The 27,612-nt window shown below is 54.3% G+C and overlaps 2 protein-coding genes across 5 annotated transcripts in view; one reads left to right on the top strand and one right to left on the bottom strand.

The window, feature by feature from the left end:
* Window positions 1-3,591, top strand: part of TAGLN (transgelin) — a 5,686-nt gene extending 2,095 nt beyond the window's left edge. Inside the window, exons 2-5 of one of the 2 annotated variants that reach the window (XM_027082233.1) lie at window positions 1,807-1,998; window positions 2,102-2,279; window positions 2,567-2,669; window positions 3,011-3,590. In XM_027082233.1, coding sequence (XP_026938034.1) covers window positions 1,819-1,998; window positions 2,102-2,279; window positions 2,567-2,669; window positions 3,011-3,155 — 606 coding nt within the window. In that variant the 5' untranslated portion in view covers window positions 1,807-1,818 and the 3' untranslated portion in view covers window positions 3,156-3,590. Of the gene's footprint in view, window positions 1-1,806; window positions 1,999-2,101; window positions 2,280-2,566; window positions 2,670-3,010 lie in introns of those variants that run through there. The other variant, XM_027082234.1, reaches the window with a different exon arrangement.
* A 147-nt stretch (window positions 3,592-3,738) lies between these two features.
* On the bottom strand, window positions 3,739-27,523 carry PCSK7 (proprotein convertase subtilisin/kexin type 7). 3 transcript variants are annotated; one of them, XM_027082225.1, is made up of 17 exons: window positions 27,394-27,519; window positions 25,712-25,833; window positions 24,791-25,273; window positions 23,929-24,063; window positions 23,158-23,323; window positions 21,880-21,970; window positions 20,927-20,981; window positions 20,334-20,472; window positions 19,428-19,528; window positions 16,781-16,948; window positions 16,223-16,330; window positions 15,703-15,805; window positions 7,519-7,675; window positions 6,733-6,827; window positions 5,826-5,919; window positions 5,494-5,611; window positions 3,739-5,218 (listed from the first exon to the last, which is right to left on the bottom strand). In XM_027082225.1, exons 3-17 carry the CDS (start codon window positions 25,259-25,261, stop codon window positions 4,856-4,858), a joined length of 2,364 nt encoding a protein of 787 aa, XP_026938026.1. In that variant the 5' UTR covers window positions 25,262-25,273; window positions 25,712-25,833; window positions 27,394-27,519; the 3' UTR covers window positions 3,739-4,855. The 3 variants fall into 3 exon arrangements, 1 of the variants encoding a protein (XP_026938026.1); XR_003427817.1 differs by lacking the exon at window positions 3,739-5,218 and adding an exon at window positions 6,046-6,094 and having other exon boundaries at window positions 5,583-5,611; window positions 27,394-27,523; XR_003427818.1 differs by lacking the exon at window positions 3,739-5,218 and adding an exon at window positions 6,413-6,494 and having other exon boundaries at window positions 5,593-5,611; window positions 27,394-27,522.
* Window positions 27,524-27,612: the final 89 nt, after the last annotated feature.

The following is a 27,612-nucleotide window of genomic DNA, read 5'->3' as shown; positions in this document are numbered from 1 at the left end:
CTCTCACTGCTGTGGCCTCTCCCGTTGCGGAGCACAGGCTCCGGACGTGCAGGCTCAGCGGCCATGGCTCACGGGCCCAGCCGCTCCACGGCATGTGGGATCCTCCCGGACCAGGGCACGAACCCGTGTCCCCTGCATCGGCAGGCGGACTCTCAACCACTGCGCCACCAGGGAAGCCCCCTTCTTCTGTTCTTCCTCTCAAATTTCGTTGTCCCCTCAGGGAATGATTTTGAACAGGGGTGGAGGCTGCAGCTGGAAGAACACTTACTATTTTTCACCATTTGGTCAGGGGCTGGCTCTCCCAGGTCGCTACCAGGAGACCAGCTCTGGGGACAAAGGACTGACATTTTGAGGAGCTCCGCTGAGGGGCAGGCAGTGTGTTCGGTAGCCACAGACAGGGCCTCATGGAATGTTCCCAGCCCTCTGGGGTAGATAACATTATCCTCACTGCAGAGACGGGGCATTCGAGCTCAGAGGAGTTGTCGGTTGCAGGGAAAGAAGGGCCGGGCAAGTGCAGTTTGGCGGCTGAGCTGGGCCCATGTGAAGCGATGATGTTCACTGCCTCCCCTGGGGGTGGGTGGGGAGAGGGACTCAGCTCTGATAAGACAGGGAGTTGAGGAAACGCGCTGACTACCTCCATCCGCAGACCATTCTCTCCTCCCAACCTCCGACCTCTCTGAGGGCCAGGGGATGGTTTGGCCTCGTTTGGTTCCTCTTCGAAGGGTGAACTCTGGCACCACCCCAGGGTGATACCTGAGGCAGGTCAGGTTCCTCCTGGCTGGCCGCATGCTGGTCTGCCCAGCGGCCTGCCTGCCTGGCCCTGCTCCTGCAGCCTCCCCTCCCTTGGTAGGGCTCTCCTGAGCGAGGCCAGCCCCAGGCCCTAAGGCAGCAGCTGCTGCTGGTCTGGACGGGGAGGGCTTCCCATGCTCTGGTTGGCAGATTCTTGGCTCACGTCCCTGGAGAGCTCTGTCTTCCTGGTTACTCAGGCTCCCACCGTGGTGAGAGCCTGAGGGCACGAGGGCCAGCCGGTGGGTATGCCAGCTCGCAGCCCTCGCTCATCTGGCTCCCCGGGGAAATGCAGCTTCTTGGCCCAAAGCTCTTGGGCTTTGCTGGTTTCCTAGCCCTTTCCAGGGGTGGGTAAGCTTCGGCCTCTGTAGCTGCAGGCAGGAGGCTGAGCTGAGCTGGTAGAGAGGCTGAGTGCTGGAGTTCCCACTTCTGGGAACCTCCATAACTTTGGGCAGAGCTGCCAAACCGCCTCACTGGACAAAGACATCTGCTGGCTTTCTTTCGAGGGGCAATGTGACCTCTTCCGAAAGGCCTCTGCAGTGCCTCCATGGTCAATCTTGGCAAAGAAAGAATGCTCTAGACCAGGGGTTATCAAACCCATGGGCTAAGTACAGCCTGCCATCTGTTCGTGTAAATAAAGTTTTATTGGAACAGAGCCATGCTCACTTGTTTACACACTGCCTAAAGCTGCTTTGGTGCTACAGTGGCAGGGACCTTATGGCCTGCAAAGCCTAAAATATGACCATCAGTAAAATGACTGTCTGGTTATTTACCAAAAAAGTTTACTAACTCCTGCTCTAGACTGCCAAAGATCTGGCCTCCAAGTTCAGAGAGGCTCCGTGGACTGAGGGGACGAGCTGGCCCGGGTGAGCAGTGCCATGGAAACAAAACCAGGAAGCAAGGGGAGGTAGACAACCGGCTAGGGTGGTTGCCCAACACAGAGCTGGAAGACCTGCCTGGCACCAGGGACAGCAGAGCTGTTCTCTGAGCCTCTCCCTCCTCCGGCTTGTGCTGCTTTAGCTCCCCGCTAACATGGCCAACAAGGGTCCTTCCTACGGCATGAGCCGTGAAGTGCAATCCAAAATCGAGAAGAAGTACGACGAGGAGATAGAGGAGCGGCTGGTGGAGTGGATCATAGCGCAGTGCGGCCCCGACGTGGGGCGCCCAGACCGTGGGCGTGTGGGCTTCCAGGTCTGGCTGAAGAATGGCGTGGTGAGTGGCACCCGGGGCAGGGGGGCTGGGTCCATGCCATCCTGCCGGAGTTGTGGGGCAGAACCCCCAAACCGAGTGCCAAGCTACCTTCTACACCCGGCAGATTCTGAGCAAGCTGGTCAACAGCCTGTATCCGGATGGCTCCAAGCCGGTGAAGGTGCCTGAGAACCCGCCGTCCATGGTCTTCAAGCAGATGGAGCAGGTGGCTCAGTTCCTGAAGGCAGCTGAGGACTATGGTGTCACCAAGACTGACATGTTCCAGACTGTTGACCTCTTTGAAGGTACAGAGAGAAGAGGGGTGGAGGCAGGTGGGGGACAGGAGGGTGAGGCAGGGACGAGGGATGATCAAAACTGCCATGATGATGGCTCTGCACAGCAGGAGTGGGATACGCCAGGAGAACCCCACACCCGCAAGGGCGTACCCTGGGATCTACTGTGCCTCTTTCGATTTTAGGACCAACTCTGCCCCGGGTTGGCCAATTTTCTGAGAGGTGTGGGCAGGCTCTGCCTTGGAGTCCTGTTTACACAGTCCTGAAGATCATTTCCCCTCCCCTCTTTCTACTCACAGGCAAAGACCTGGCAGCGGTGCAGAGGACCCTGATGGCCCTGGGCAGCTTGGCAGTGACCAAGAACGATGGACACTACCGTGGAGATCCCAACTGGTTTATGAAGTACGCGGCCACCAGGGTTTCCCTGCACCCTGAGCTTGGGTCTCTGCAGGAGACGGGCTAACCCTTTAGTACAGTGATTTGGGGAAGCAGATAGCCAGGAAGGTATGAACTGAAAGTCTAGGATGGGGGGAAATGGGTCCCTACTACTTCTTGACTCCTCCCTTTCTACCCTCCTGTCTCAGCCAGTCTCCATAGCCTGTGCTGTGGGGCAAGCAAGATAAGGAAACGAGTGGTGAAATGGGGAGGGAATGGGATCGGCCTAGGAAGTAACACAGGAAACCAAAGATGGCTGGAAAACACACAGTCCTGGCAAGTCTTTGACCTGGTTCCTCCTCTCCTAGGAAAGCCCAGGAGCATAAGAGGGAATTCACAGAGAGCCAACTGCAGGAGGGAAAGCATGTCATCGGCCTACAGATGGGCAGCAACAGAGGGGCCTCCCAGGCTGGCATGACAGGCTACGGCCGACCTCGGCAGATCATCAGTTAGAGGTGGAGGGCTGGCCCCCGGCCCCGCCCTCGCCCAGCTCGCCGGCCGCAGCCCTCCTGCCTCGCCAGCCTCACCCACACCCGTGTAGTTCCTTCAGCCCCGGCCAAGCTTCGAGGCTCCGTCACTGAGCAAAGGTGACTGCACTTGGGCAGCTCGCCCGCACCCCTCAGCCTCAGCCCAACTTCTGACCCCAAAGCACTGCTCCCCTGGCCCACCTCCCAGCTTCCCGGCCAGCTCCACTGTCTCTCCCTCCCGGGCCGAGCAGGGGAGACGTGGGCTGGCAGTGGCCTGGGTGTGGGCAAGTCCACCGTCCTCCTGGGCGGCTGACGCTCATAGAAGGAGACCCAGGCCAACCGCCCCCGGGTTTTTTGCTGGAATATTTTGGGGGTTGAAATTCAAAAGGAAAAAAAAAAAAATACATCAATCTTTTCTCAGGCCTGGCTGGCAGCGTCTGATTTGCCCTACTCACTTCCGTTCCGGTTACAGGAAATCTGAGCAGGGAACAGGCCGGCAGCTCGGGTTGACGTGTGTTCCTGGCTGCCATCCTCTGAAGGACCCCTCGAGTTCCAGGATTTCAGGGGCTGGGAGAGGAGAGTGAATCTCGGGACTGAAGGGAACGAGCAGCAACTTGGAGACTTGCATTAGCTTTGGGGAGGCGGCAGAAAGGAGATGGGAAGGAGCAGAACTGTGAGGAAGGTTTTTATTTTGGAAAAGCTGTGCAGAAAAAATTCAACAAAATGTTGCTGTGAAAAGAGAAAACCAAATCTTAAGCGTTAAAAAAAAAAAAAAAAATTCAAATCGACGAACTAGCTCAGAAGAGGGGAGGAGGCCAAGAATGGGAGGAAGAGTCGCAGCCTGCCAGGCAGATGGCTGGCCTCCGGCAGGCACGGCCATTTCCCTGAGCACTTTGCAGAGGAAGACGGGTGGTCGCAGGGCTGCAGGGCCAGTGACTGATCCGACACCTGTCCCAGTCCTGCCACAGACTCCCCCAGGATGTGCCCCAGCCCTGCCAGGTGCGTCGTACCGATCCTTCAGGATGAAGGGTGGGCGTGATGGTGAGGGGGTCAGGGGTGTGTTCAAGGTTGGCTTCTGATCAGGGCTAATGGAGGCCGCTGCTTCCAGGGCACGTGTGCCGAGCTGAGGGTTGACTGCCGTGCCCATATGCCAAGGTCCAAGGCTTAGGCTGGAAGGTGAGGGGGAGAGAGGAAAAGTCTGCTGTTTCTGGCCCCTGGGTCGTTAAAAGGACAGGCGTGTCTGGGGCTCTTCCCAGCCTCCACCCCTAAGCCCTCTTCCCAAGTGACCCCAGTGATGATTCTGCTGAGATGCTCTTCTGGCCATGTGTGGGTGAGGGTCCCTGTGCCCGACACCACTGGCTTGCCCTGGAGAAACAAGGATGGAGACCTGCCCAGCAGGGGCCCCAATCCCTTGTCCGGGACCTTCTCACCAAAAACTCCCGTTGGGTTGGAGGAAGGTTCCATGGCTGTTGCGAGACTGTAATCTGGCTCCGCTTGTACCTTCCGAAGGCCCTTGCCCTCCCTGAGTGTGGTCTTTAGCCAGAGGCGCTCTTTAGGCCCCTGGTCCCAGGTGGAAGCGTCGGGGCTGCCTTCTCCCCAGAGCTCCCGGGCCTGCGGAGCCGCTTTCCAAGCTTCCCCAGTCTTAGGAAGTTAGAGCCTCTCCCACGTTGGCTGTCAGGCCCAAGGTCAGCAAATCTGCGCCTCCTTCGCCTGCAGCAGGTCTGGGGGCAGGTGCTGAGGGCAGTCCAGGGCACTCCTGCTCTGGGACAGGCTCCAGTCCCCTTGATCCAGCAGGTCTGGGGCGTGGAGCCCGGAGGTGGCGGGAGGGCCCTCGCTCTCCATCCCCACTCCACCTGGATCCTGGCTGCTGCAAAGGGGCACTGATTCCAGTTCTGTCCCCTCCTCCTTGGCTGTTCGGCTGCGCTGGGGCCGGTGGCGGGGTCCACTCCTACAGACTGGGTGAGAGGCCACATTCCTCTGGCTCAAGTACACTTCCAGCATGTAGTAAATGGTCCAGAAGACGGCGAAACAGCCTATCAGCACCAGGGTCTGGGGGAAAGTCAGACACCTGTGTAAGGGTGGTTTCCCAGAACAATGGGCTCAGAAACTCTCTCTCTTCCTCTCTCTCTTGGGGCTGCCTCTCCCACCCCAAACCACTCCCCCTGTTCCCCCCACACAAGGAATGCCCTGGAGAGTTAGCCTGTAGAGTGGGGACCTAGGTCTTCCCAACCCCTCACTCCCCAAGTCACCTTGAGTCTCCCACCAAGGACCACATCCCTCAGGACATTCCTGCCTGCCTGCAGCTTGGGTTTTGGCCCTCGTACCTTGAGGGTGTTCGGGGTGATGGTATAACCATCTTCCTCTGGGATTTTCAGCCCGGGAGGGCAGGGCAGCGTGAAGCCATCGTGCAGGTATTTCCCACTCATGGCACTTTCTAGTAACCTGTGGAGAAGAAAGGAGACGAGGATGCCCTACTCAGCTTGGTTCCTCTACCGCCTGCCTCGCCCATCCGCCCACCTCACAGCCAGACAGACGGAAGCCCCACAGCAAACAGGGGAGGGCCACGCTGTGGGTTCCCAGGGAGGTGGCACTCCCTAAGTGGCCTTCTCCCTGACCCCGTGAGTCCCCTCCCTCTGACACATGTGTCTACACCTACCTTTGTCTGTCCCTGATGTCTACTGGACTCCACACAGAGCCATATAGGGTCAGCTGCCATTGCCGGAGGATGCCAGGCTGGGACGTCTCATCTCCTAGAGCCGCAAGCAGGGTGGTCCGTGAGCCACGCCCCGCTGTTGGCCACACAGACAGCAGAGGCCCTGCCCACCCCGCCACCCAGAGGGACTCAGACCACATGAGCGGCCACAGTAGTTGTCTACTTGTGTCCCACTGACCCCAGGGTACTGCAGACGTGCCTCTCGGGGTGCCCTTAGGAATGGAAAGGCGGAGGTGAAAGGTGGCACTCCCAAGTGGAGAAGTTTTGCCTCTTTCATACATACGTATTTTGGGATTTCAGCTGGGATTTTTCTTGGGAAGAAAAAAAAAAAAAAGTCCAGCTAAATTAAAGGAAGGTTTGAAAACCACCAGTCTGGTGATGAACACCTAACTTGGCTGGAAGTTGGGAGGGTTGGGTTCAATTTCCAGTCCTCACTGAGATACTGTGTGACCTCACACAAGTCACTTCAAACCTCTGGGTGGGCCTCAGTTTAAAAAGAAAAAAACGGTGAAAATTAGTCCTGCCCTTACCTGCCTACCAGGGCTGGCCAGAGGATGGTTATATGAGAAAAAACTTGAAATGTGGTTTCAACAAGGAATTTTTGTTGCTATCCTGAGGAAAAATGGATCAGTCACTTCTCCAAGGAATATGAGAGGTAGTATAAATTAACAGTTCTAGGTGTCAATGCCCATTTTTTTGGGTGGGGCATACGTCTTGGCATCTACCCTCTTGGTCCGATGGCAACCCTATGTATTCCACCTGGGACAATTTCTGTGGGGACTCTGAGATCCAGAGGGACCAGATGACAATCACGAAAGGCAGGGCCCTGGTGGGGGGCAGGCAGGCTTACCTACATCCCTGACGACGAGTCTGTAGGTCCCTTTCGCTCTTTCCCCCCAGCACCGCACAGTGGAGAAGGTCCAATCATTGAAGCCATTGGGGTCCCTGGGGCAAGAACAGAGAAGACAGAGGAAGGCATGGAGCAGGGAACTGACCCCTTTGCCCAAAAGCATTTTCTTACTGTAGTAGCAGTTGTTGTCTGAGCTACAGCCATCGGGAGGGTGCCATGGAGGGCCCTCAAGTGCTGGCCCTTGCCCCTGGGATCTCAGGGGCTGAGGGACCTATGTCAACGTAGTGTAGTGGAAAAAGCAAACGTGGAGAGAACACAGGCTTGGGAGTCCCATAGGTCTAGGCTTACTGCTATTCTCTCAGGCACTTAACTAGCTCTGTGACTTGTTTCCTCATTTGTAAAGGGTTACAAAGTCTACACTGCATGGTCCTTACTAGGATTAAAGAAACTTGTGACCTAGAGGGGTGGGATAGGGAGGGTGGGAGGGAGGGAGATGCAAGGGGGAAGAGATATGGGAACATATGTATATGTATAACTGATTCACTTTGTTATAAAGCAGAAACGAACACACCATTGTAAAGCAATTATACTCTAATAAAGATGAAAAAAGAAAAGAAACTATATTTCAAGTGCAGTGCTGAGCACATTGTAAGCACTTGAACAAAGAAGGTAATAAAGCCAGTGCCACGGTAGCTTAGGGCAGTGCCAGTGTCCACTCCTCCCATATCTTTTCCTGGAAAAGGCCCTTGTCGCAGAGAGAGCTCAGGTGAGGGCACGTGTACGTACGAGTCCAAGCTGCGGGGGGTGCCAATAAGGGACATCATGCCACTGGGGCAAAACAGCTTCAGTTCCAAGCTGCCACGTCGTGGATGAGTGATGGAGACTGTCACGGCCACGTGCTCCAGGGTCTTCAGCCCCGACATTTCCAGGTCCATCCTGCTGACTGTGGGAAGTCAGGCTGGGCAGCTGGGAAACCAGCCCCACAAACGCTTATGCCCTCACTTCACCCCAACAGACAAAGGAACATACTCATGGAAGACACATACAAATATCTTTGGCAACCCTGACTGAACCTCATGTACACTAGTAAATGGAACGCAGTTGCTGCTTTCAAGTTTACAATCGAGTTTAGAGTCCAGTTGGGAGGACAACACATACCCAGGACACAATGGAAGAACCAAACGGAGCAATTTCCGACATTCATTCACCCAAAAAATAATTTACTGAGTACCTCCTACATTTCAGGCACTGTGCTAGCTGCTGGGAATAGAGAGAAAAGTTGGACATGGTCTCCGCCTTCTATGTGCAAGTGGAAAATGATATGCAATGCGGTCTACATAACTGATGCTAGAACAGAGATGAGTCAGATGGGTTTAGGCAGCCGTGAGACACACTCAGAGGGAGGAAGTGAATACGATTGGTGGAGTGTTGGTAGAGGGTATTCTAGAAGGAGAAATGGCATGTAGAAAGGCAGAGGTGGACATGAACAAGTTTCATACTGAAGGAAATACAAATTAAGAAAAAAAACTACTGAAGTGAAAAAATTTCAAGGAAATTGTGCTGAATGAAAAAAAGCCAATATCGAAAGGATACACAGGGGCTTCCCTGGTGGCGCAGTGGTTGAGAATCCGCCTGCCAATGCAGGGGACACGGGTTCGAGCCCTGGTCTGGGAGGATCCCACATGCCGCGGAGCAACTAGCCCCGTGAGCCACAATTACTGAGCCTGCGCGTCTGGAGCCTGTGCTCTGCAACAAGAGAGGCCGCGATGGTGAGAGGCCCCCGCTTGCCACAACTGGAGGAAGCCCTCGCACAGAAACAAAGAGCCAACACAGCCATAAATAAATAAATATAAAAAAAATGTTAAAAAAAAAAAGGATACACAGTGTGTGATTTCATTTACGTAATATTCATGAATAACATAACTGTAGCGATGGAGAACAGATTAGTGGTTGCCAGGTGCTAGGGATGGTACAGAGGGGATGGGTGTGGCCATAAAGGGGTGGCACTGAGGAGTCTTGGGATGCAGTGGTTCTGGATATTGGCTGTGGTGGTGATTACACAAGGCTATACATGTGGTAAAATTACGGACACACACACACACACACACACAGAAATATGAGTCTAACTGGTGAAATCTGAGTAAGTGCTCTGCACTGGACCAATATCATTTTCTTGGTTTTGCTATTGTCCTAGAATTAAGACATTTCACATCAGGAGAAGGGTGCACAGGACTTCCCTGAACATTTCTTTGCAACCTCCTGTGAATCTACAATTATTTCAAAATAAAAAGTCAAAAAACCCCCAAACAAACAAAAAAACCCCACCAAACTACTGAAGTGGAAGACTCAGTTGGGGAATATTAAGAAATTAGGCTGCAATGAGAAATGATTCTTTCCAAAGCAACTTTCCTTTCACTAATTCATGCCGACAGGCAAAGCAGAGAGCAGCACCCCCATTTCACAGATGAAGAAGCTCAGAGAGAATATGAAAGTATGGGCAGGGGACCTAGCATGGGAAGGGCTTTAACATTTTTATTTTAAACAAGCAACTGAGAGCTATTAGAGATTATCGAGCAAGGACAGAGTTTTTAAAAAAAAAGTGCTAAAGGAAGGTTACTCTCAACAGCTGTGAGTGGGCTGAATCAGAGTAGGAAGAAGAAACAGGTGACAGGAAGCCCAGCTAAAATGCTTGATTCTAAGGGTAAGCCGATGTGAGCGTGGATAACTGATCAAAGAAGAAAGAGCGGGGAATTCCCTGGCTGTTCAGTGGTTAGGACTCTGTGCTGTCACTGCCGGTGAAATAAACCCTTTCTCAACTCTTGTGCCTGCTGGTGCTAATGGCATGGGCTCTGGAGCCACCCAGCCTGGGTTCAAATCCCAGCTCTGCCATTTACTAGCTATGAGAATTAGTTTATCTGGAACGTGTCCCCGTCATAGTTCATGGTTTATCATTTTTTAAAAAAATTTGTTTACTTTTTATTTTTGGCCGCATTGTGTCTTCGTTGCTGTGTGCGGGCTTTTCTCTAGTTGCGGTGAGCGGGGACTACTCTTCGCTGCAGTGCGCGGGCTTCTCATTGCGGTGGCTTCTCTTTGTTGCGGAGCACGGGTTCTAGGCACACAGGCTCTAGGTGCACGGGTTTCAGTAGTTGTGGCAAGCAGGCTTTAGAGCACAGGCTCAGTAGTTGTGGCACACGGGCTTAGTTGCTCCACGGCATGTGGGATCTTCCTGGACCAGGGATCGAACCCGTGTCCCCTGCATTGGCAGGCGGATTCTTAACCACTGTGCCACCAGGGAAGTCTCCATGGTTTATCATTTTAAGGTACACTCTCTGTCTCTTATTTTCTGCTGTACCTGGGGCCCCGGGCTCTGGAGAGTAAAATTCCCAACTCCTGCCCGGATAAGGCTGCTAAGGATGGGAGAAGACACCTGGGAGTCTACCTTTTAATTGATCTCTCGTTTTACTCTCACACCTCATCTCTGCCTTCTGTAGTGCATGGGGCCTCCGAGTCCTGAGCCTTTGGGGATTCTGAGGCATGAAACGAGCCTGTTGCCTAGGTTCACCCTTACAGGTATTTGGTTTGCAACTTTCTTAGCCCTGCCCACTTCTCCACTCGTTTTCCGTCTTCCAAAAATGTGCTGCAATCTCTCCTTTGCTGTGGTCTCGCCTCTCATTCTCTTTGTCCTTGTGCTTATACCACTTTTATTCCTTTATTCTCACTTTGGTGAGGTTTTGGGAGTAAGCAGAGATAAAAGCACGTGTTCAATTCACCGTCTTTAACCAGGAATCTTCTTCTGTCCCCATGAATTTTTCAACCCACCGCAGTCTAGCTTTTGCCCCCATGAACAGACTGAAACAAAGTACTCTTGGCAGTGGAAGCACGGAGTCCTAACCACTGGACCGCCAAGGAAGTCCCAAAGTATTCTTCTTAAGGTCACCAATGGCCTCCTTGATAAACCAGGGACGCCCTCAGTCCTTGCCCGCTTGCCCACTCCCATCAGAACTACCCTAGATTCCAGTGACACCATCCTCCTGTTTTTTTTCCAACCTCAGGCATCTCTTCTCAGTTTTCTTCTGAGGCCCCTTTCCTCTGTCCACTCCCTTAATGTCAGCCTGTGTCCTAGGTCCTCTTTTATCCTTGCCTACCCTCAACCCTAGTGATCTCCTTCTTTCCCAGACCTTTCTCTTCCATTTTTATGCAGGTGACTCCCAAACCATTATCTCCAGCCTAGACTTTCAAACTTATTTATTCAACTGCTTTCTGAATACAACCTTTAGATGCTGCATAGAAGCCTCAAACACAGCAGAGCCCTAATTCTCTTCCTCAGCTCTTCACACTCCATAGTCCTTGCCCAAACCTCTTCTTCCTCCTGGGTTCTTAATCTCATGTGACGGCGCCACCATCTAATCAACGACTCCAGCTAAAAGTTCAGAAATCTTCACATATACAGGTGCGTGTATATAGACGTACATCTGTATACGTACACCTTTATATATAAATTTTTACTATAGAAAGTTTCAGGCCTATATAAATGGAGAAAACAGATGTTCTCAATACCTCACTTCAATAACTACCAATATATATGGCCAATCTCGTTTCATTGATGATCCCCACTTCTCCCCTCCCCAGATTCTCTTTTTTTTTGCGGTACGCGGGCCTCTCCCCGTTGTGGCCTCTCCCATTGCGGAGCACAGGCTCAGTGGCCATGGCTCACGGGCCCAGCCGCTCTGCGGCACGTGGGATCCTCCCGGACCGGGGCACAAATCCGTGTCCCCTGCATCGGCAGGCGGACTCTCAACCACTGCGCCACCAGGGAAGCCCCTCCCCAGATTCTTTTGACAGAATCGCCAGGCATCATGTCCTTTCATTAGTGAAGATTTCCCATGTATCTCTAAAAGGTAAAGCCTCGGGAATCTCTCTAACTGCTCTCCTTCTCCCTTACTGCTAACATCAATTGGTGATAATTGACCTCGAAGGCTCCCCACAAACTTCAAGATAAAGGCCAAACTCCTTACCATGGCAGACACAGTTCCATGTGGCCCTACCACCTGAGTTTCCAGTCTTCCTCTGCCAGTCAGGAGCCACGCTCCAGCCACACCACGTGACTTGCGCTCCCTGAAGATACCGTCGACTCTGCACGTGTTGCCCCTGCTGCCTGGATGTCCCTTTCCTCGCCTCTTCCCCCGGCTAGCTTACCTGGTGGGACTCAGGTCAATCTCAGTTGCTTTGAGAACCCTCCTGTGTCTTCCCTGGTGGCAAGAGGCACCTGCGCCATCTCCACTGCAGTGCTTGTAACACTGCGCTCTACCTGCAGGAGGGACTGTCTTTCCTACCAGACTGGGAGCAGCTCTCTGAGGGCAGGAATCGTGTCTTATCTCTGAATCCCTAGAACTTAGTACAGTGCCTGGGATGAGGTAGGTCTCACATACTTGTAGAATGAATGAGTCAATCAATCAAGAGACATTTCAGAGAAATAAATGAAAGACAAAATTCTGAGGGCTGGAGGAAGACCTAGGGAGAGGCAAGGGATACAGTGGGATTGAAAACTCCCGAGTTTCAAGTTTGGGAGCCTAGGGAATGGTGATGGCACAGACAGAAATGAGAGAAACTTGGAAAGTAAGCTGGCTGTCGATAGGTGATAATGAAATCTAAGATGCTGTACATTTTAAACGTAAAGTACTGATGGGATGTCCAACAGCACACAGCGATTTAGGTATAGAAAGATGGAGGAAAATATTCCTGGCATAGTTGAAGGAGAGTGTTAACATGGAAGATAAGGGCCTAACGGAGAGTAAATGACACGTTATAGAGCACGACAGAACAGAATGGAATCCAAAAAGAGCCCCGCGAGTGCTTGTCTGTGTTAGCATGTGTACGCAGTGGCACGTTACATGCATTTCCTTATTGGGGTGTACAGCGACTTGGGTGGCCAGCCATGTGGCAACACGAGAACTGTTTTATTAGAATTAAGTGAGTTAATCCTTAAGCCAGTGCTTGGCACCTAAACACTCAAATCTTAGTTGATGATGATCATATTATTTTGCCTTTGGCAAGCTGGGGTCTTTTTCAACCGCCCTCCCCCCGCCCCACCCCACCCCGAAGATCCCAGGGATTTATTTGCCCATAATCTTGCGGAAGCCAGAAAAATCTCTACCCCTCTCACTGGTTAGGGATCAGAATAAGAGATGTTGATCTAGGAATCATTTGTGGAGAGGTGGCAGCGGAAGCCATAAACACAGCTGTGCCGTCGAGGGAGAAAACGTAGAGGGAGGGTCAAGAACATGGAATGAGTCGTAGAAGGCACTCTTGGTTTGGGAGTAGTGAGGAGAGCGAACAGAAAAACCAAGTTCCTTGGGCAGAGAAGCCAGAAGAGGGCCATGGAGCAAAGGAGGTCACTGCAGCCGCAGGAAGAGGGAGGCTGCCACACAGGTCTCGTTAGTCCAGTCAGAGAACAAGAGGGCTGAGAAGGATGGGCTCTGAGCTGGCCCCTGGTCTGAGCAGGAGAGGGGCGCTGTGAGTGATGGAGTAAGTCTTCAGCGGTGGAGAGGGTGTGATAAAGGCGAGCAATTGCTTTGGTTAATTCATTTGAAAAGGTTACTGGTTGGAGGGGGGCAGAGACTTAAAAGTGTTTCCTAACATGCTCGGAGGGTGTTTGAAGGCAGGAGGAGGAATCAGTGGGGAGAGAAAGACTGGGCAGGAGAGGAAGATTCAGAGCCAGGAAGGAACAGGACTCAAGCATGGCCAGAGGGGGAACCAGCACTGGCTGTAAACAAGGATAAAAGGGTAATTGCAAGTGGTGTTCGGGAATCTTCTGTAAATACACACAGGCTCCCTTGTGTTTTGGATACTCCTCCCAAACCCCGCCCTCCCTCTCACCCTCTGGTAGAGATTTCAGACCCAGAGTCAGAGCTAAAGGAACCAAGGGGCGCCAATCCCCTTCCCCCTACATCCTCCTCCTGTCTTGCTCTAGAGCTGCCCTGCCCAAGAAGGTGGCCACCAGCCACATGTGGCTATTTAAATTCAATTACAATAACACACAAACTTAGTTCCTCAGCCACACGAGCCACATTTAAAATCTTCAATAACCTCACATGAATTGCACAGCACAGATAGAGAACATTTTCATCATTGTAGAAAGTTCTCTTGGACACCACTGCTCCAGAGTCTTAGTGGTATTGCACCCCTTTTCCATCTCAGGGATGTTCAGTTCCTTCTACCTTACAAAAAAGTTCACCTTCCAGCCCTTGGACACTGACTCGCCCAGGTCTTGGTGGGAAAGACTGTTCCTTGGCTATAGGGAAAGAGGTTTACTAACTGTCCGGGACTATGCTCAGCTCTATGTGAACTGGACTTTCTGCAGCCTCCAAGCACGCCCACAAGCGTGAACCTTCAGTTCTGTCTGCTCAGGGGTGAATGGGGTCACGACAGAGGGGAAGACACCTTTGCTGACCTTGAAGATCGGCAGTCCGCTTGCTGCCCTCCAAACCAACGAAGGGCTCCATTGGCAAAACTCGCCGGGTCTTCACCTCCCTTCTCTCCGTCCTTCTCTCCCCACTACCCCACCTCCCATTCTCCTCTGCCCAGGACAACCTGTCCTTCTTTCTCTTGCTTCCTAGTGACAAACGAGCAGGTGCCAGATGCCTCTATACCGAGGGAAGTTTGTTAGACACGCCGGGGAACATCCCTGGTTAGTGGGAAGCAGAAGATGATGAAGCTGGGAAGGACCCTAAGTCGACCCCCTCATCTGAGGGATGCGATTGCGGGTTAGCAGCCCTGGATGGGAGGTGCAAGTGAAAAGACATACTGTCCCCAAGACATGCACGTGCGAAGCCCCGAGGTTCCTACTGAACCGCATTCCTGGGAACGTTCCTGCACTTCTCTGCCTTGGCTGACGCTTTATGCCCTTTCCAAGACAGCATTCCTTTTACGGAAAATGCAATGAACTGGGCCCATGGATTTCCTTCCACGTAGAGGGGAAACTGGGCAAGTGCTGGACATGGTTAGGGAGAGAGACAACGGGACTATTCCCAGTGAAACCTCCACCCCAGGGATGCCGTCTCCACCTCCCCTCCATGCTCCCATCTTTGGCCATTCCTCCTTTTGCCACTGTTGTGGTTTGAACACTTCCTAGGAGGATGGGAAATGCGAAAACAGTTCCATTTGTGTACAAAGCATGACACGCTTCAATCTTCACAAAAATCAGGGAATAACTCTGCCTGTCAAAAATCCTTGAGGAAAAAAATCCCCAAGGAACTGGAGGTGAGGAAAACTCCCCAGTGGGAAGTCCGGGAAATCTGCAGACAGAAGATCCTCTTGCTCAAGTGTCCCAATCCAGCTGCCCTCTTCTCTGGGAAGGGGCTCAACCTCTGTGCTCAACGTAAGACGACATCTCTGACTGACAACACACGGCCCTCACCCCTTCAGAGAGTCCTAGCGGCCCCAGGTGTGATGGACGCGTGGGCAGAGGGAGGGCCACCACAGTCTAGGGAGCCCTCTGGGGACTCCTCTGTCCTCCCCCTACAGGCCCCAGCTGACTCTCTCTGTACTAGACAAGCCTGAGAATCAAAGGAAGACATCCTCAACTCCCTCATTCCAGCCAAAGGCCACCGGGTTGCAGAGGATCGTCTGGCACGTTCCTAGCATGGAAGTCAAAGGAAAGTCTTTCAACTCGTGCCTTGTCTCCCAGGTCCCAGTCCCAGCCCTCCCACCAGCCTTCCTAATCGCTTGCTCGGCAGTCCTTTCCACCACCAGTAACTCAGGAGAAAGGTCTCGTTTAAGCACCCGGGGGGCCAGCCAACTCAGAAGCAGCAACATGTCCTAAAATGGTCAAAGAAAACTCCACAGGTTTGGCTGGAGCTCAGCTCCTACAGGAAGGGGGTAGGATCCGGCAGGGAGGATGAGTTTAGCTTCTCCATCACCCCGCCCCAAACCTCAGGCCCACGATTAACCCCCTTTCTGCTGACTGCTTACCATTCCACAGGACCTCCAGGGGGCGGGCGGACAGTGGGATAGCCTTGTTCTCTTTCAACACGGGGCTGACGTAGGAAGCTAAGTAAGGGACAGACGTCCAGATCTATGAAAGGAAGGGGGGACGGCGAATGAACAAACAAGATGGACCCCACACACCCACTCTCATCTACTTGGCCCCTAGGGCACTGCTCTTTTGATTTCCCCCTTCCTCACCACCTTCCTTCGCTCCCGAGACCCCTGCGGACCACCTGGACTGCTCCCTATGGCACCGAAGCAAGGAAATGCTGTGTCCAGGACAGCAGATGAGGGACAGAGCACCCTGAGGGCTCCAAACGATACTCAGGTCCCATTTACTCTCCACCGACAGTTTAGAAACTTTAATTATAGTGTTGAGCCTGCTTCTTCACTTGTAAAAGGGGTCTCAGATGAACGAGCATTTATTAACGCCTACGATGTGCCGGGCAGTGTCTTAGGCGTTCTCCCCGCCTCCTCCGTCATTCCACGCAGGACACCTATTCACCTTGGCCGCGTTCACGAGTCTCCAAGCATTGAGCAGGCCGAACCCGTGCTGGTGGCTGTGGCTGAAGCCGGCCTCGTTGGTGATCCAGTCCGCGCGGCGATCCTCATACTGAGAGGACAGGGGTCCCGGTTAGTCTCTCGGATTTTAAGTTTCCCTGCTCGCCCTGCTAGCTGATCCAGCCCAGACTCTCCCACCAAGGCTGCTAGGAATGGATTTCCCAAGGAAAGCTGGGACAAAAGGGCAAAGGCCTGTGATGTCACCAGCCCAATGGCCTGTTTCTAGAGAGGGAGCCAGGAGCCACAGGCTCGAGTCAGGAGCCCAGCCGGAGCTCTCCTTTGCTGGTAAAAGAGCAGCCCCAGAACAGGTGCGAGTGAATTTAGGTCTGTGGTCTTGATGGGGTCCCCACACTTGTTCCGTGCACATGCAACTCTGGACGGGATTTGGCACCCAACGTCTGGGACACCTAGAACCTGAAGCCTCGTGAAACCTCCAAGTCCTTGGGACCGAAAGTCTGACGTGGGCTGGGCCAGGCCATTTGTCCACCTGCGAGGATCTCACCTGGGTGGCTGTGAAGACGATGATGTGCTGGACGTCACGCCACGTGAGGCAGGGCCGCACCTGCAGCATCAGGGCTATCATGCCGGCTGCCAGAGGGGCCGCGGCTGAGGTCCCCGTGTGGCCCTCGGTGCAGCCTGTGCCCTTCTGAAGGTCCCAGTCTGTGGTCACCTGGGAAGCGGAATGGAGAGGACGGGGACTGGGTTAGGGACTGTTCCCAGGTGCTGTGGAGGGAGGGGTGCGGGGCTGGGCCTCAGCGCGAGCCTCTGGGGGCCCTTCCATTGCGAGAGCTGAATGTCTAGCAGGTCGGGACGATGGAGATTCTTCCTCCTTCTTCGCCTAACAAGAGAATCTCTGGAGAGTTGAGAAGAATTAAAAAGTTACTCTGGGGGTCTGGTTACTGTGGGGGAGGGGGCGGAAAGGAGCTGGAGAGAGGGGAGAGGCCTCACGTGCAGAGGATGGTGGTTTCCTGATTCCGGCTCCTCTGGTGACCCCTTCCCAAATCCTCCACCCAACCCCAGCACCGCCCCTCCAGACCCCGCAGCCCTTGGAGACAGAGGAAGTGGCCGGGAGCTCCTGGGCCCCAGCTGGAGCGGGGACAGCAGTGACGGCACCGGTCGAGGAAATCCAACTTGGCAGCTCAGCGACAGGGCCTGGAGTGACATCCGTGCGAACAAAGGGAGTGTGTTCCCAGGGAGAGGAAGCTGTCTCCTTGTCCACCCGTGGGCTCAGCATGGGTGTAGCATCTACAGCCCCTGCCCACCCTGGCCCGGGGCGATCCACAGGCCTCCCTGCCTCCCTGCTCTGGGCCTGGTGCCTCAGGTGGTTTCCACGAGTCCCCCCTTTTCCACCTGTGGTCCTGAGGTGGGAGGTGAGAGCGGGGGTCAGGGAGACACAGCATCTGTCTGGCATCCAGTTCTTTTCACGCTCTAATCCACCCTGGAGCCACAGAGGGTTTAGCCGAGGGGGCCCTGCCTAAACCTGCTCCAGGCCATGGCCCTCCGGATCTGGCACGCGGTGCCCATGCCAAGACCAGAAAATCTTCTTCCAAGCTTCTCTCCTGGGTCAGATACCAAGGTGCTAACTTCTCCCAAGAGCTGCCCTTTCTCCACTGTACTCACTGCTCGCCTTCCAGCTGTTACAGAGGCTGCCAAGACATGTCATTTTCACTCAGACGTCATGTGCATGGAAGAGGAGGCAAAAACTCTCCAAGTGGAAGTCTCAGCGAGGGTGGAAAGCCTGGTCTGTGCCAGGGAGCAGGTTGATTTTTTCCTGCTACGGAAACAGCCTCACAGTGACAGTCTAGTGTGTAGCTGTGAGGCCCGTGAACTTGCCTGTGACAGGAGCCCCAGGCAGCCACTGGAAAGGGCCGGGCAGCAGACGGTGGGCAGCCTGTACCTCCGTGCCCGCCCTCAGGAAGGCAGTCCCACCGAGCTGGTCATTGAACAGAAACTGGGAACTGGTTTCCAAGGCAAGAGCGTCCCAAAGATGGGAGCCTGGCTAAACAAACTCTCTTTTCATTTCCGGACAATTTATAGCTCAGATGGAACGTGGTAGGGGTGGGGGTGAGATGCGGAGCTGCGTCAGGAGGAGAAAGGCAGGCGGCGCACAGTAAGAGGAACCACTATGCTCGGCAGCCTTCGCGGTCCCTCGCTGGGGCCGGGTCGAGCGGGTTCCCGAGAGTTCTGCCAGGATGTTCCTGCTCGTCCTCCCAACCCAGCCTGGCCTGGGGTGGGCGTGGGCGGTGCCCTCCGCACCCAGACCCCTGCCTGCTGAGCGAAGCCTCCTGCCCACTTACTTTAGTCAGCTCCCTTTTTTCTTCTCTCGGGGTGGGGAAAGGGGCTGGGGTCACCGGGCCCTGAGCCTTAAAACACTGTGCTGACCAAAGTCATTTAGTGGCAAAACAGAATTTCAGTCTCTGGGAAAGTGAATGTGACCCAGAGGAAGCAGCCTAATTCCCAATGGCCCTGGAGAGCGCTCCCAACCCAGAGCCGCTGGAGAAATGTGACACCACCTGGCTGCAGCCCAGCTCTGCCCCGAGAGCCCCTTGTCCCCGTATCCCTCTGTTCCCTCTGTTCGGGGCACTGGGGACCGGCAGGCAGCTCTAGGATGACGGGATGAAGCTCGGCCAGCTGGGTGTAGGCACGGAACCCTGAATTCTTTCACAGGTTCCCACAGCTTGAGAAACTCCACTCCCTTGCTCCGACCTCTTGTTTGCTGTGGCTCCAGTTCCAGCTCCAAGGAAAGAGCTGTCTCTCAGGCTGACTGAGACATTCCTGACTCCTTTTCCCGCCCATTCCGTGCCGACAACCACTAGCTTTACTCCCAAGGATGAACAGGAACAGAGCTCACAGTATTTACATAAGGGCTGCATAGCAGTGGAATGATGATCCTTTTTTTATAAAGGCCACAGAAATTTAGCCAAAGACCATGTTCTACCAAAGGAAGACGTTTCAATCAATGTGATACTTAATCAATGTGAGTGATTCCTATGATAACATGCATATTTGTAAGTTAAAATTTTAAAGATAAAACCCCTTTACACAGATACATTTAGAGTCCTCAGCTCCATTCTTCCAACAGGGGCAGACCCTTAGGGACACAGATCTGTAGGGAAGAGGAACCCGAGGGCCCGGCGGGGGGCGCTTACGATGCTCCGGAGCATCTTGTCCCCACCGCTGAAGGTGACCGCCAGCGTGGAGGCACACTCCTCTGCGTAGAAAGGCATCCGTCCCTCCTCGTCCACAGCACCTGGGGACAGAGTAGGGGAAATGGGAGCAGAGATAAGGGCCTGATAACACCAGAGTCATCTCTGAGTTATCACCTGGGGGGTTGTCCTGAGTTTAAAAAATGATCTCAGTGGTCCAAGTCCTTCAAGTACCCACACTCCTCACCAGGACAGGCAGCCTCAAATGGCAGAGGGTATTCTGCGCCCTAAGACCATTCTTTCAACAGGCTCCAGGGTGCATCTGGGGGGCGTTCCACCTCAATACCTACTCATCCATTCGCACATGCATTTTCCTCAACATTTATCAATTACCTACTGTAAGTCGCACACTGTGTGAGGCATGGGGGCCATGGGAGAAGGGCACAGACCTGATCTCAAGGAGCCCATAGTCAGGGAGGAGGTCGGGTAAGTAAATGAAAACAACCGGGATGCTAAATGCTATGGGAGGGAGCACAGGCAAAGGGCATTTGGGGGTCAGGGAAGGCTTCAAGCAGGAGCGAAGGGACCCATGGAAGAGAGGCCAAAGCAGAGGCCTAAGCAGCTGTGGGGAGTGGAGGCGGGGGGTGGGCTTGGTATCCCCGATGATGGGTGGAAAGTGCTCCGGGGTATGACTTCTAAGGAAGTCCTGACATCCTCCGAGAGCAGGGCTAGTCCCTCCTAACTATCAGAGCCTGAAGAGAAGAGCAGATCATGCATACACTTTTAGACAGACCCATGGAAGCTGGGGGCACACCCACATACACGGTCCCATCACGACTGAGTGTCTCTCTCTCTCACACACACACAGGCGTGAGCACACATGCACACTCGGGGCCACCAGGCCACTACCTATGGTGACTGTATAGATGGAGTTGGCATAGCCATCGTAGTTGCAGTTGTCGTTGTGCTGGCCCCCATTGCCACTGGCTACCACGAAGATGCTCCCAAAGCCCTGGCGGCCAGCGATCACCCCGTGTTGCAGGGCAGCCTGAGGGGCAAAACGTCCAGGTCAGTTGAGGAGTTCATAGGAAGACCCCAACCTCCATGCCGCTCACTCTTTCCTCCCCTTCTAGAAGGAAAAGAAAAAAAGCCAAGGGCACTGGACATGGGAGAAACAGATTTAAAGATGGACTCAAGGTGAAGAGGCTGTTAGTGGAACAGCTGTATGGTGCACGGGCTCTGCTTATCAGAGAGGGTAGGGCCAGAAATGGGGAGCCAAGCACATAACCAGAGCGAAACAATCTCAAAGCACTGCTCCATTTCTCTCTAAGAACGTCCTCCACACTCCCCCAACCCCAGGTCAGGAGCGCTCTTCCCAAAGGAGGTGCCCGGGCTACATGGTAGGTCTGGCCCTGCAAATGGGGGCGGGGCGGGAGCAGTCCCAGGAACGGAATGAAGAGGGGGTCCTAGGTCTCCCAAGTCTCCACGCGGTCCCCAGTTACCTTCCCAAGCTGATGGGGACCGTCCACCGTCTTTCCATCGTCATCTGGTCCCCAGCTGTTGAGAGACACCCAGTGGGAAGAGCCAGAGCCAGGCTGTGGCTGCCCACCCAGGCCCCCCAGGCTCAGCCAGCCGTCCCTCCGCCCGGGCCCTTCCTCTCCTCCCAAGGGCTCCAGCTCCGGACTCCCACGATGAAAGGACACAGGGGTCAAAGGTCCAGCCCTCACTCCGAAGTGGAAAACAGAAGTACGTGCTAAAGTTCTTCTTGTCCTTGGAAACTTTCCCAGTTTAGGACTACTTTAACCTGACCCTAAAAACCCTTTCTCAGGTCCCCGGGGAGTACAGAGTGGTAGAGATGGATGGGACCTAGGGATCTAACGCTAGGCTTGATGGCAGAGCACCAGCGAAGGGAGTATCTGTGAAAGCTCTCGGGTCTGAGGAGTTCTCCATTCTTTCTCTGAAAGGAAATGTCCGTGTGGATAATGCCATGCATTTACAGGAGACACTGCTTGGGGAAGAGCAGGTACCATCAGTGCTGGGGGGCAGCCCAGCCTCAGCCCCTCCTTATCAAACACCCCCTCCCCGCCATAACCGTAACCTGGAGCTGCAGGTGTGTTTCTGGGGGGTGGTGCTGGGTGTCCAGCTCTGCTGTGGTTGGAAAGGAATGCCCAATTTCTTCCAGAGCCTTCTGAGTTTGATAAACAGATAAACACGAGGCAGGATGGAGCACTCCTCGTGTGGCAACCTGATTACTGGGGTGACAAGGGGCTTAAGACTGAGAACCCAGACGCTGGGGGTCTGGAGAAATGAGGGCAGTGGACTTACAGGCTGAACCCAGTGGGGAGAGCCCTGCTGGGACCTGCCCGAGTCAGCCCATCCTGCTGTTCTTTGGTTGGAGGATTCGCCCAGTGCCCGAGCCTCTGGCCCCCTCACCTTGTTCCTGGCTCTGCCTCACCTGCAACTGTAGATGTCATTGATCTGATAGTGCTTGTTGAACGCCACAGCCTCCATGCTGTCTGTCAGGGGTCCATCCAGTACCCGGATACCTAGGCGGTGAAGGCCATACCGGCTCCTCAATAATGCTGGTCCCCTAGACGGGGAGCTGGGTGCTGGGGGGCCCCCTGTGGAGACTTACTTTTCCTCTAAGTGCTCTTGGGTCTTTTGAATTTTTATACCATGTGCATGTACCTGTCCGGAAATATTTTTTAACATAATGCTAAATCTTAGACTTTAAGGATCCTGGGGTCCGGTGGGAAGATGCAGGGCCTAGAACGTAGGGACTCCAAGGTCCCCTTCTTATGTGCATCCTCAATCATGTCAAACACTGCAGTGGTGCTTGACACACAGAGGGTATTCAACAGATGGTACTCATCAGCATTACTGCTCTCACGGATGCCTAATCTCACCCAATAAAATGGGGTGGGTCACATCCTGGTGACCACATAGGGCGGAATGGAGCTTTCAGAGGGACTTGGGCCCTGAAGGTTTCTGGCTCCCTCTGTAGCCTCATTCGCAGAGAGGGCTGCTGACCTCTGCTGGAGTGTAAGAGGAATACAGCCAATCTATTCCAACCTCGGAAATGCAGGTCCCAAGCATTTATGAGGAATCACGCGGACAGCGTGTCCCCATTCATCCCCTTCACCTTCTGCCTCAATGGACAAAGACCGAGAGGCAGAGGAGCCGCAGTACCACCCCAGCGTGGGCCAGGGCTGTTCCGCTCTCCTGAAAGGTTGGAGAGCAGACGGTGACCATCAGAAGGGCTGGGAACGGGAGAGCTGGGAGAAGGGAGAGGGGCCTCCACAGACACACGGGGGTCACGGAGGAAGGGCAGACCAGGAGGCACTTGGTAAACCATTAAAATACAAATACAGCATGGATGAGTATAAGGAGTTATCATCACAGTGAGCTGAGCATTGACAGGGCGTAACCATGATCAGAAAAAGGGAAGAGTCGTCTGCGTAGGTGGGGCCTGGGCCTCCATCTCCCATCCAGAGCACTTCATACTTTCAGCTGTTTTATACAGTGGGGTTCACTGCTAAAAACATGTTGGAAACACAGTGCATTGAAAAAAATCAATGAACTGATAAGTCCTGCAGACACCTATTTATAAGTTTAACCTTTGCTTTCTGCTGTGTGTTGAGAGTGAAATAAAGTCGGGTTGGAATTCATGGGAGAGGCACAGAGGATGGACAGCTGTCACAGGAGGAATGTACCGAGGCTGGATTGGAGGTACCTGCTATGCGGCTCCCATACGCCACCCCCACGGCACAGAAGCTGTTGTTGGGCACGGCAGCGATCTCTCCTGCACACCTCGTGCCGTGGTGGTTGCCATTCTCCACATCCGGGTGGGGCATGGGGTCAGGGTCGTTAGAGTTGAGGTCATAGCTGCCCTCGGGGCTCTGAAACAAGGTGGGGGGGACGGGCGGGGCATGTGGTCACTCGCTGGTTTACAAGGGGTCAGGTCTTGGAGCTCAGGGAGAGAGGGGAACTGGGATTTGGGGGCTCTAAGCCAGCACTGTGGGCCCATCTCTGCAAACCACATGGGCTGTGAGATATGAGGACAGGACACCTTGAGGCAAAACTGAGGAGTGCTGCAGCTCTTGGGAAATTTCTCTCTTGGCCATTATAGATGTGCCTAGGAGCCGCGTCCATGGTGTGGAAAGCCTGGATAAAAGAGGTTTGGGGCTACCTAAAAGTCGGGCTTTAAGGAATTTGTGCAGAGAGGGAAGCTGCCCGCAGGGGCCACTCCTTACTCCCCAGGGCAGGGAGTGGCAGCAGGAACCAGGAAGTGTCTCCCTTGCTGAGCTGGAGCCACGTCCAGTGTCTTAGCTACCAGGCTGGAAGGCTGGCTGCGGAAAAGGAGTAGATGAAGAACACCATCCCACCTTCCAGGCCCTTTTATTTGGCCCAATGACCTCTAAGAAAGGGGACAGGCCTGAGGGAACATCAAGAATCAGATAAGGCCCGGCGGTGGGATGGGACGGGTCGTTCCAGTGCCACTCACATAGTTGGGTGCGATGTCCTGGATGGTGTGCTCCACACCGTCGTCCACGACCACCACGGTCACCCCTTGCCCGGTTACATTGCGCTCCCATACACCCGTCACGTTGATGTCCCTGCCGGGGCTCCGCCGGTTATTCTGCAGGAGAGACAGGGTCAGGAACTGTTCTCTGAGCCCTGGGAATCCAGTGACACACAGCATAGCCCACGGAGAGACAAGTTACAGCGAGCAGCCCCTGTGCACTCTTGGCCGCTGTCAAGGAGCCAGAGAGAGGTTGTAGACCAATAAGGGTAGGTGGGGACAGAGCTAAGGAGGGACACGTGAGAGCTTTGCCACAGCCGAGGTCTCCAGGAAAGCCTGGCATCACTCATGGGCAATAAGGGTGAGAAGGTGGCTAGGGTCAAGGGTTGGACAATATAATTCATAGGCCATATGATACACATTATATTAACACCGTATAATATAACGTTACTAGTTAACTCTTGTAAAGCGTTTCCCATGTGGGCACAAGTACCTTAGTTCACTTAACCATAACCATAACCATTACAATCTCCATTTGACAGAAAGGGAAAGTGAGGCACAGAGAGGCTAAACAGTGCACCCAAAGGTACACGCTAGTCAGTGGCAGGCGGCCCAGGCAGCCTGGTCCCAGGGCCCACGCCCTGCCATTGCAGTCCGCCGGCTCTCTGGATATGAGCACAGGGAAGGTGCAGCCCGAGGACGAAGCCCACTGTGGAAGCCCACAGAAATGTCTCCTCAGGCAAAGGATGGGGAACACTGAAGAGTAACACAGACAAGAGGCCACTAAGGCACGGGGTACCCCCCGCCCAGCATCTGAGGCCCGAAGCTGCAGGGCTGGACTCACCAGGTGCCACTGCTGCGGGTATTTGGGGTCATTGAAGTGGACGCTGCGCTTGGTCCGCTTGAGCAGCCTCTGCTCTGAGTGCCAGCGCACGGCTTCGTGCCTGGCCAACACAGCCTCCACCTGCTGCCGGACGGCCTCCACCTGCGGGGCCTGCTGGTGCCCTGCTGGCTGGACCAAGAGGTAGTGCCCCTGGAGCTCCCCGATGCGTCCTGCATTCACCAGCCCTGCTGCCTGGGCCAGGGCATCTGCCCGCTGCTCCAGCGACTGTTCTTCCCTTTCGCCTTCTGGGCTGTCCACATGCACCGCCCAGCTCAGCCCCTCCGGACCCCGGGCCCCAGGCCCACCTGCCCCCACCAGGCCCATCACCCAGGGAAGCAGTAGGAAGAGCCCGGCTAGCTCCAGGCAGAGGCAAATGGGCCTGGGGCCCAGGGGGGCATCTGAGTGTGGCACTTTCTGCCTCCCCTTGGGCATCAGAGCAGTAGGCTGCAGACAAAGAGAAAGGACACCAGAGGTAAGAACGTGATAACACGGCACACCTGGAAATCCCTAAGCCATGCCTTTTAAATCATTAAACATGTGATCCTCTCCTGTTATTCACAGTTATCTCTGACCAACAGGGATAAGCCCCCAGGGGCAGCGTGGGCCAGCACAAACCCCGGGGGGTCCCTCAGTGACATGATTATCACTAGACGATCAAGCAGGATGTCTAGTTGCTAACAGGCACCGTGCTGCTCTTTCCCACTGTTGCCATGAAAAGGGCTCAGAGGTCATAGGACTCCTGCAAATTCCTGGCAGAGTCATGACCGTTCTTTAGAAGAGACCCTCCTCCCTTCTTTAGAGGCAACAGAAATCTTTCCCCAGCTGACGTCTTGGTCCCCTTGTCTTGAGGGCTAACTCCCCGCAGTGGGGCCCCGTTCCCACCTGGACCCTGAGTGAGGCTGAGCTCCTGGTCTGGCTAACCACCTCACGCTCATTTTGTGCAAACGGAGAAAAGGCATCCCTTTCGCTGTGAGCAGTGGTGACTCCAGGCACAGATTGCAGACCTGTAGGCCCCAAGAAAACAAGAAATGGTGTCCTCCCAAACCCAGTGGAGCAAGCAGAGGCTGGCCATGAACTCTAGGATCCGTGATCAAAGAAACTGCAAGTGATTAAGTATCATTTCCAGGAATCCCAAATAGGTCACAGACTAGAACCGAACTGGTCCAGTAAGGCCAGATCAGTATATAATCCAGAAACCGTACTTCTCGACCTAAACGTCAGGCCATAGTCTTTTCTTTTTTTCCTAGATGCCTAGAAGAGGGCTTGAACTCTTAGCAAAAACCCCTCTTGAAAAAGTAGGTGGTACTGCTTCCTAGAAGTCCGGGGGGTAGTAGCTAACTTCCTGATTTCTGTACCTGTGGATGCCAGGGGAAGTAAGAGTAGGCGGGAGGCGGGTGAAATGGGGAAAACCCGAGCATGCAAACAAAACTGAACAGGCGTAAGAGGCAAGTGGACACCCTGGGGAGAAGGGGTGATTGGAAAGCAGCACTAAAGGGCTACTCTTAGTCACTAGCTCAGCAAGTTGGTTGAGAAGTGAGGGCTCAAGCTCTAAACCTGGGACTGCCACCCATGGTTTGACAGAAGGGCCAAATGAGAACTGGTGGGCAACTGTGGGGACAGAGACAGGTGAATGGGTGACAGAACATGTGTGTCCCTATTGGTGGCTGGGCTTCAGAAGCATCTGCTCTCTACGGGGATGGGGTGTAGGGGGGTCACCTTGAGGTAGGGCTTAGTACCCACACAAATATGCAAATGGATTAGTCTCAAAACATTACATAAACATGGGTATTTTACCGAAGTCTCTTTGGAAAGGGAGAAGGGGACTTCCGCCACCTAACATTTCCCTCCCCAAATCTACATATTTCCTTCTCTCTTTTCCTCTGAGGTTCCCGGGCAAATTCCTCCCTGCGCTCCAGCAGTGTCGACTGTCCCAAGATATTCAGGTGTCCTTCCCAGTGTGCATACAAAAATCTTGTTAGATAGCCTGATAGTGACCCAACTAGGCAGGCTCCTTCAATCGCAGTAGAGCCCATAGATTTCCGGAAGAGAGGAGAAACCTGACCACTACATCCTCCAGTCCCTCTGGCAGAGCGGTACGTTAACCCCACCCCAGCCCTCACCCTAGGCTTCTGGGTAAGGAAACTTAAATACCCTCTGAAAGTAGATCTCAAACTTCACCCAACTGCTAGGCGTGTCTTTACAGCTCTGAGGTGCCAAGAGAGAAGAGGAATGATACGGACAGCCCAGAGTCCAAGATTCTGCTCCCAAGAGACTGTCCTCCTCGCAACCTCTACACCTGTTCCTAGAAACCAGGCTGCGTACCGGGGTCAGTTTCATTGATTTCCCCCTCCCTGGCCTCGACTGCCCCGTGCAATGTGCCCCTCTCCTCGGAGGACCCACACTATCCTGGATCCAAGACTCCGTGGCCCCGTCTCCCTGGGCTCCCCCACGCCGGGACTGAAGGCGCCCTCTGTGCGGCTCCCTCGTCCTCAGACACCGGCTGCCCCCCTGTTCTAGGCCACCCGGACTTCCAATGCCCCGCCCCCACCGAGTTCTCAACTCACCCGCCTGGCCGCAGCTGCTGCCGCCGCCTCCTTGCGGAAACTCACGGCTTCCCGGGAGCCCGAGAAGCCAGTGACAGTAGCATCACTTCCGCCCAGCGGCGCAGCCAATCAGCGACGGGTCCCCCGGCCGGCCCGACCAGCCGGGAGCAACTGGCTCTAGGGGGCCGGCTCCTTCGGGCATCCTCCACTGAGAGAGCAGCGTGTGTGGGTGCTCCTCGC

Source organism: Aethalodelphis obliquidens, unplaced genomic scaffold (genome assembly GCF_003676395.1).
Source record: "Aethalodelphis obliquidens isolate GAN/ISIS:26980383/991018 unplaced genomic scaffold, ASM367639v1 scaffold46, whole genome shotgun sequence".
Taxonomy (NCBI): Eukaryota; Metazoa; Chordata; class Mammalia; order Artiodactyla; family Delphinidae; genus Aethalodelphis; species Aethalodelphis obliquidens.
This window is presented reverse-complemented; position numbering and strand designations above follow the sequence as displayed.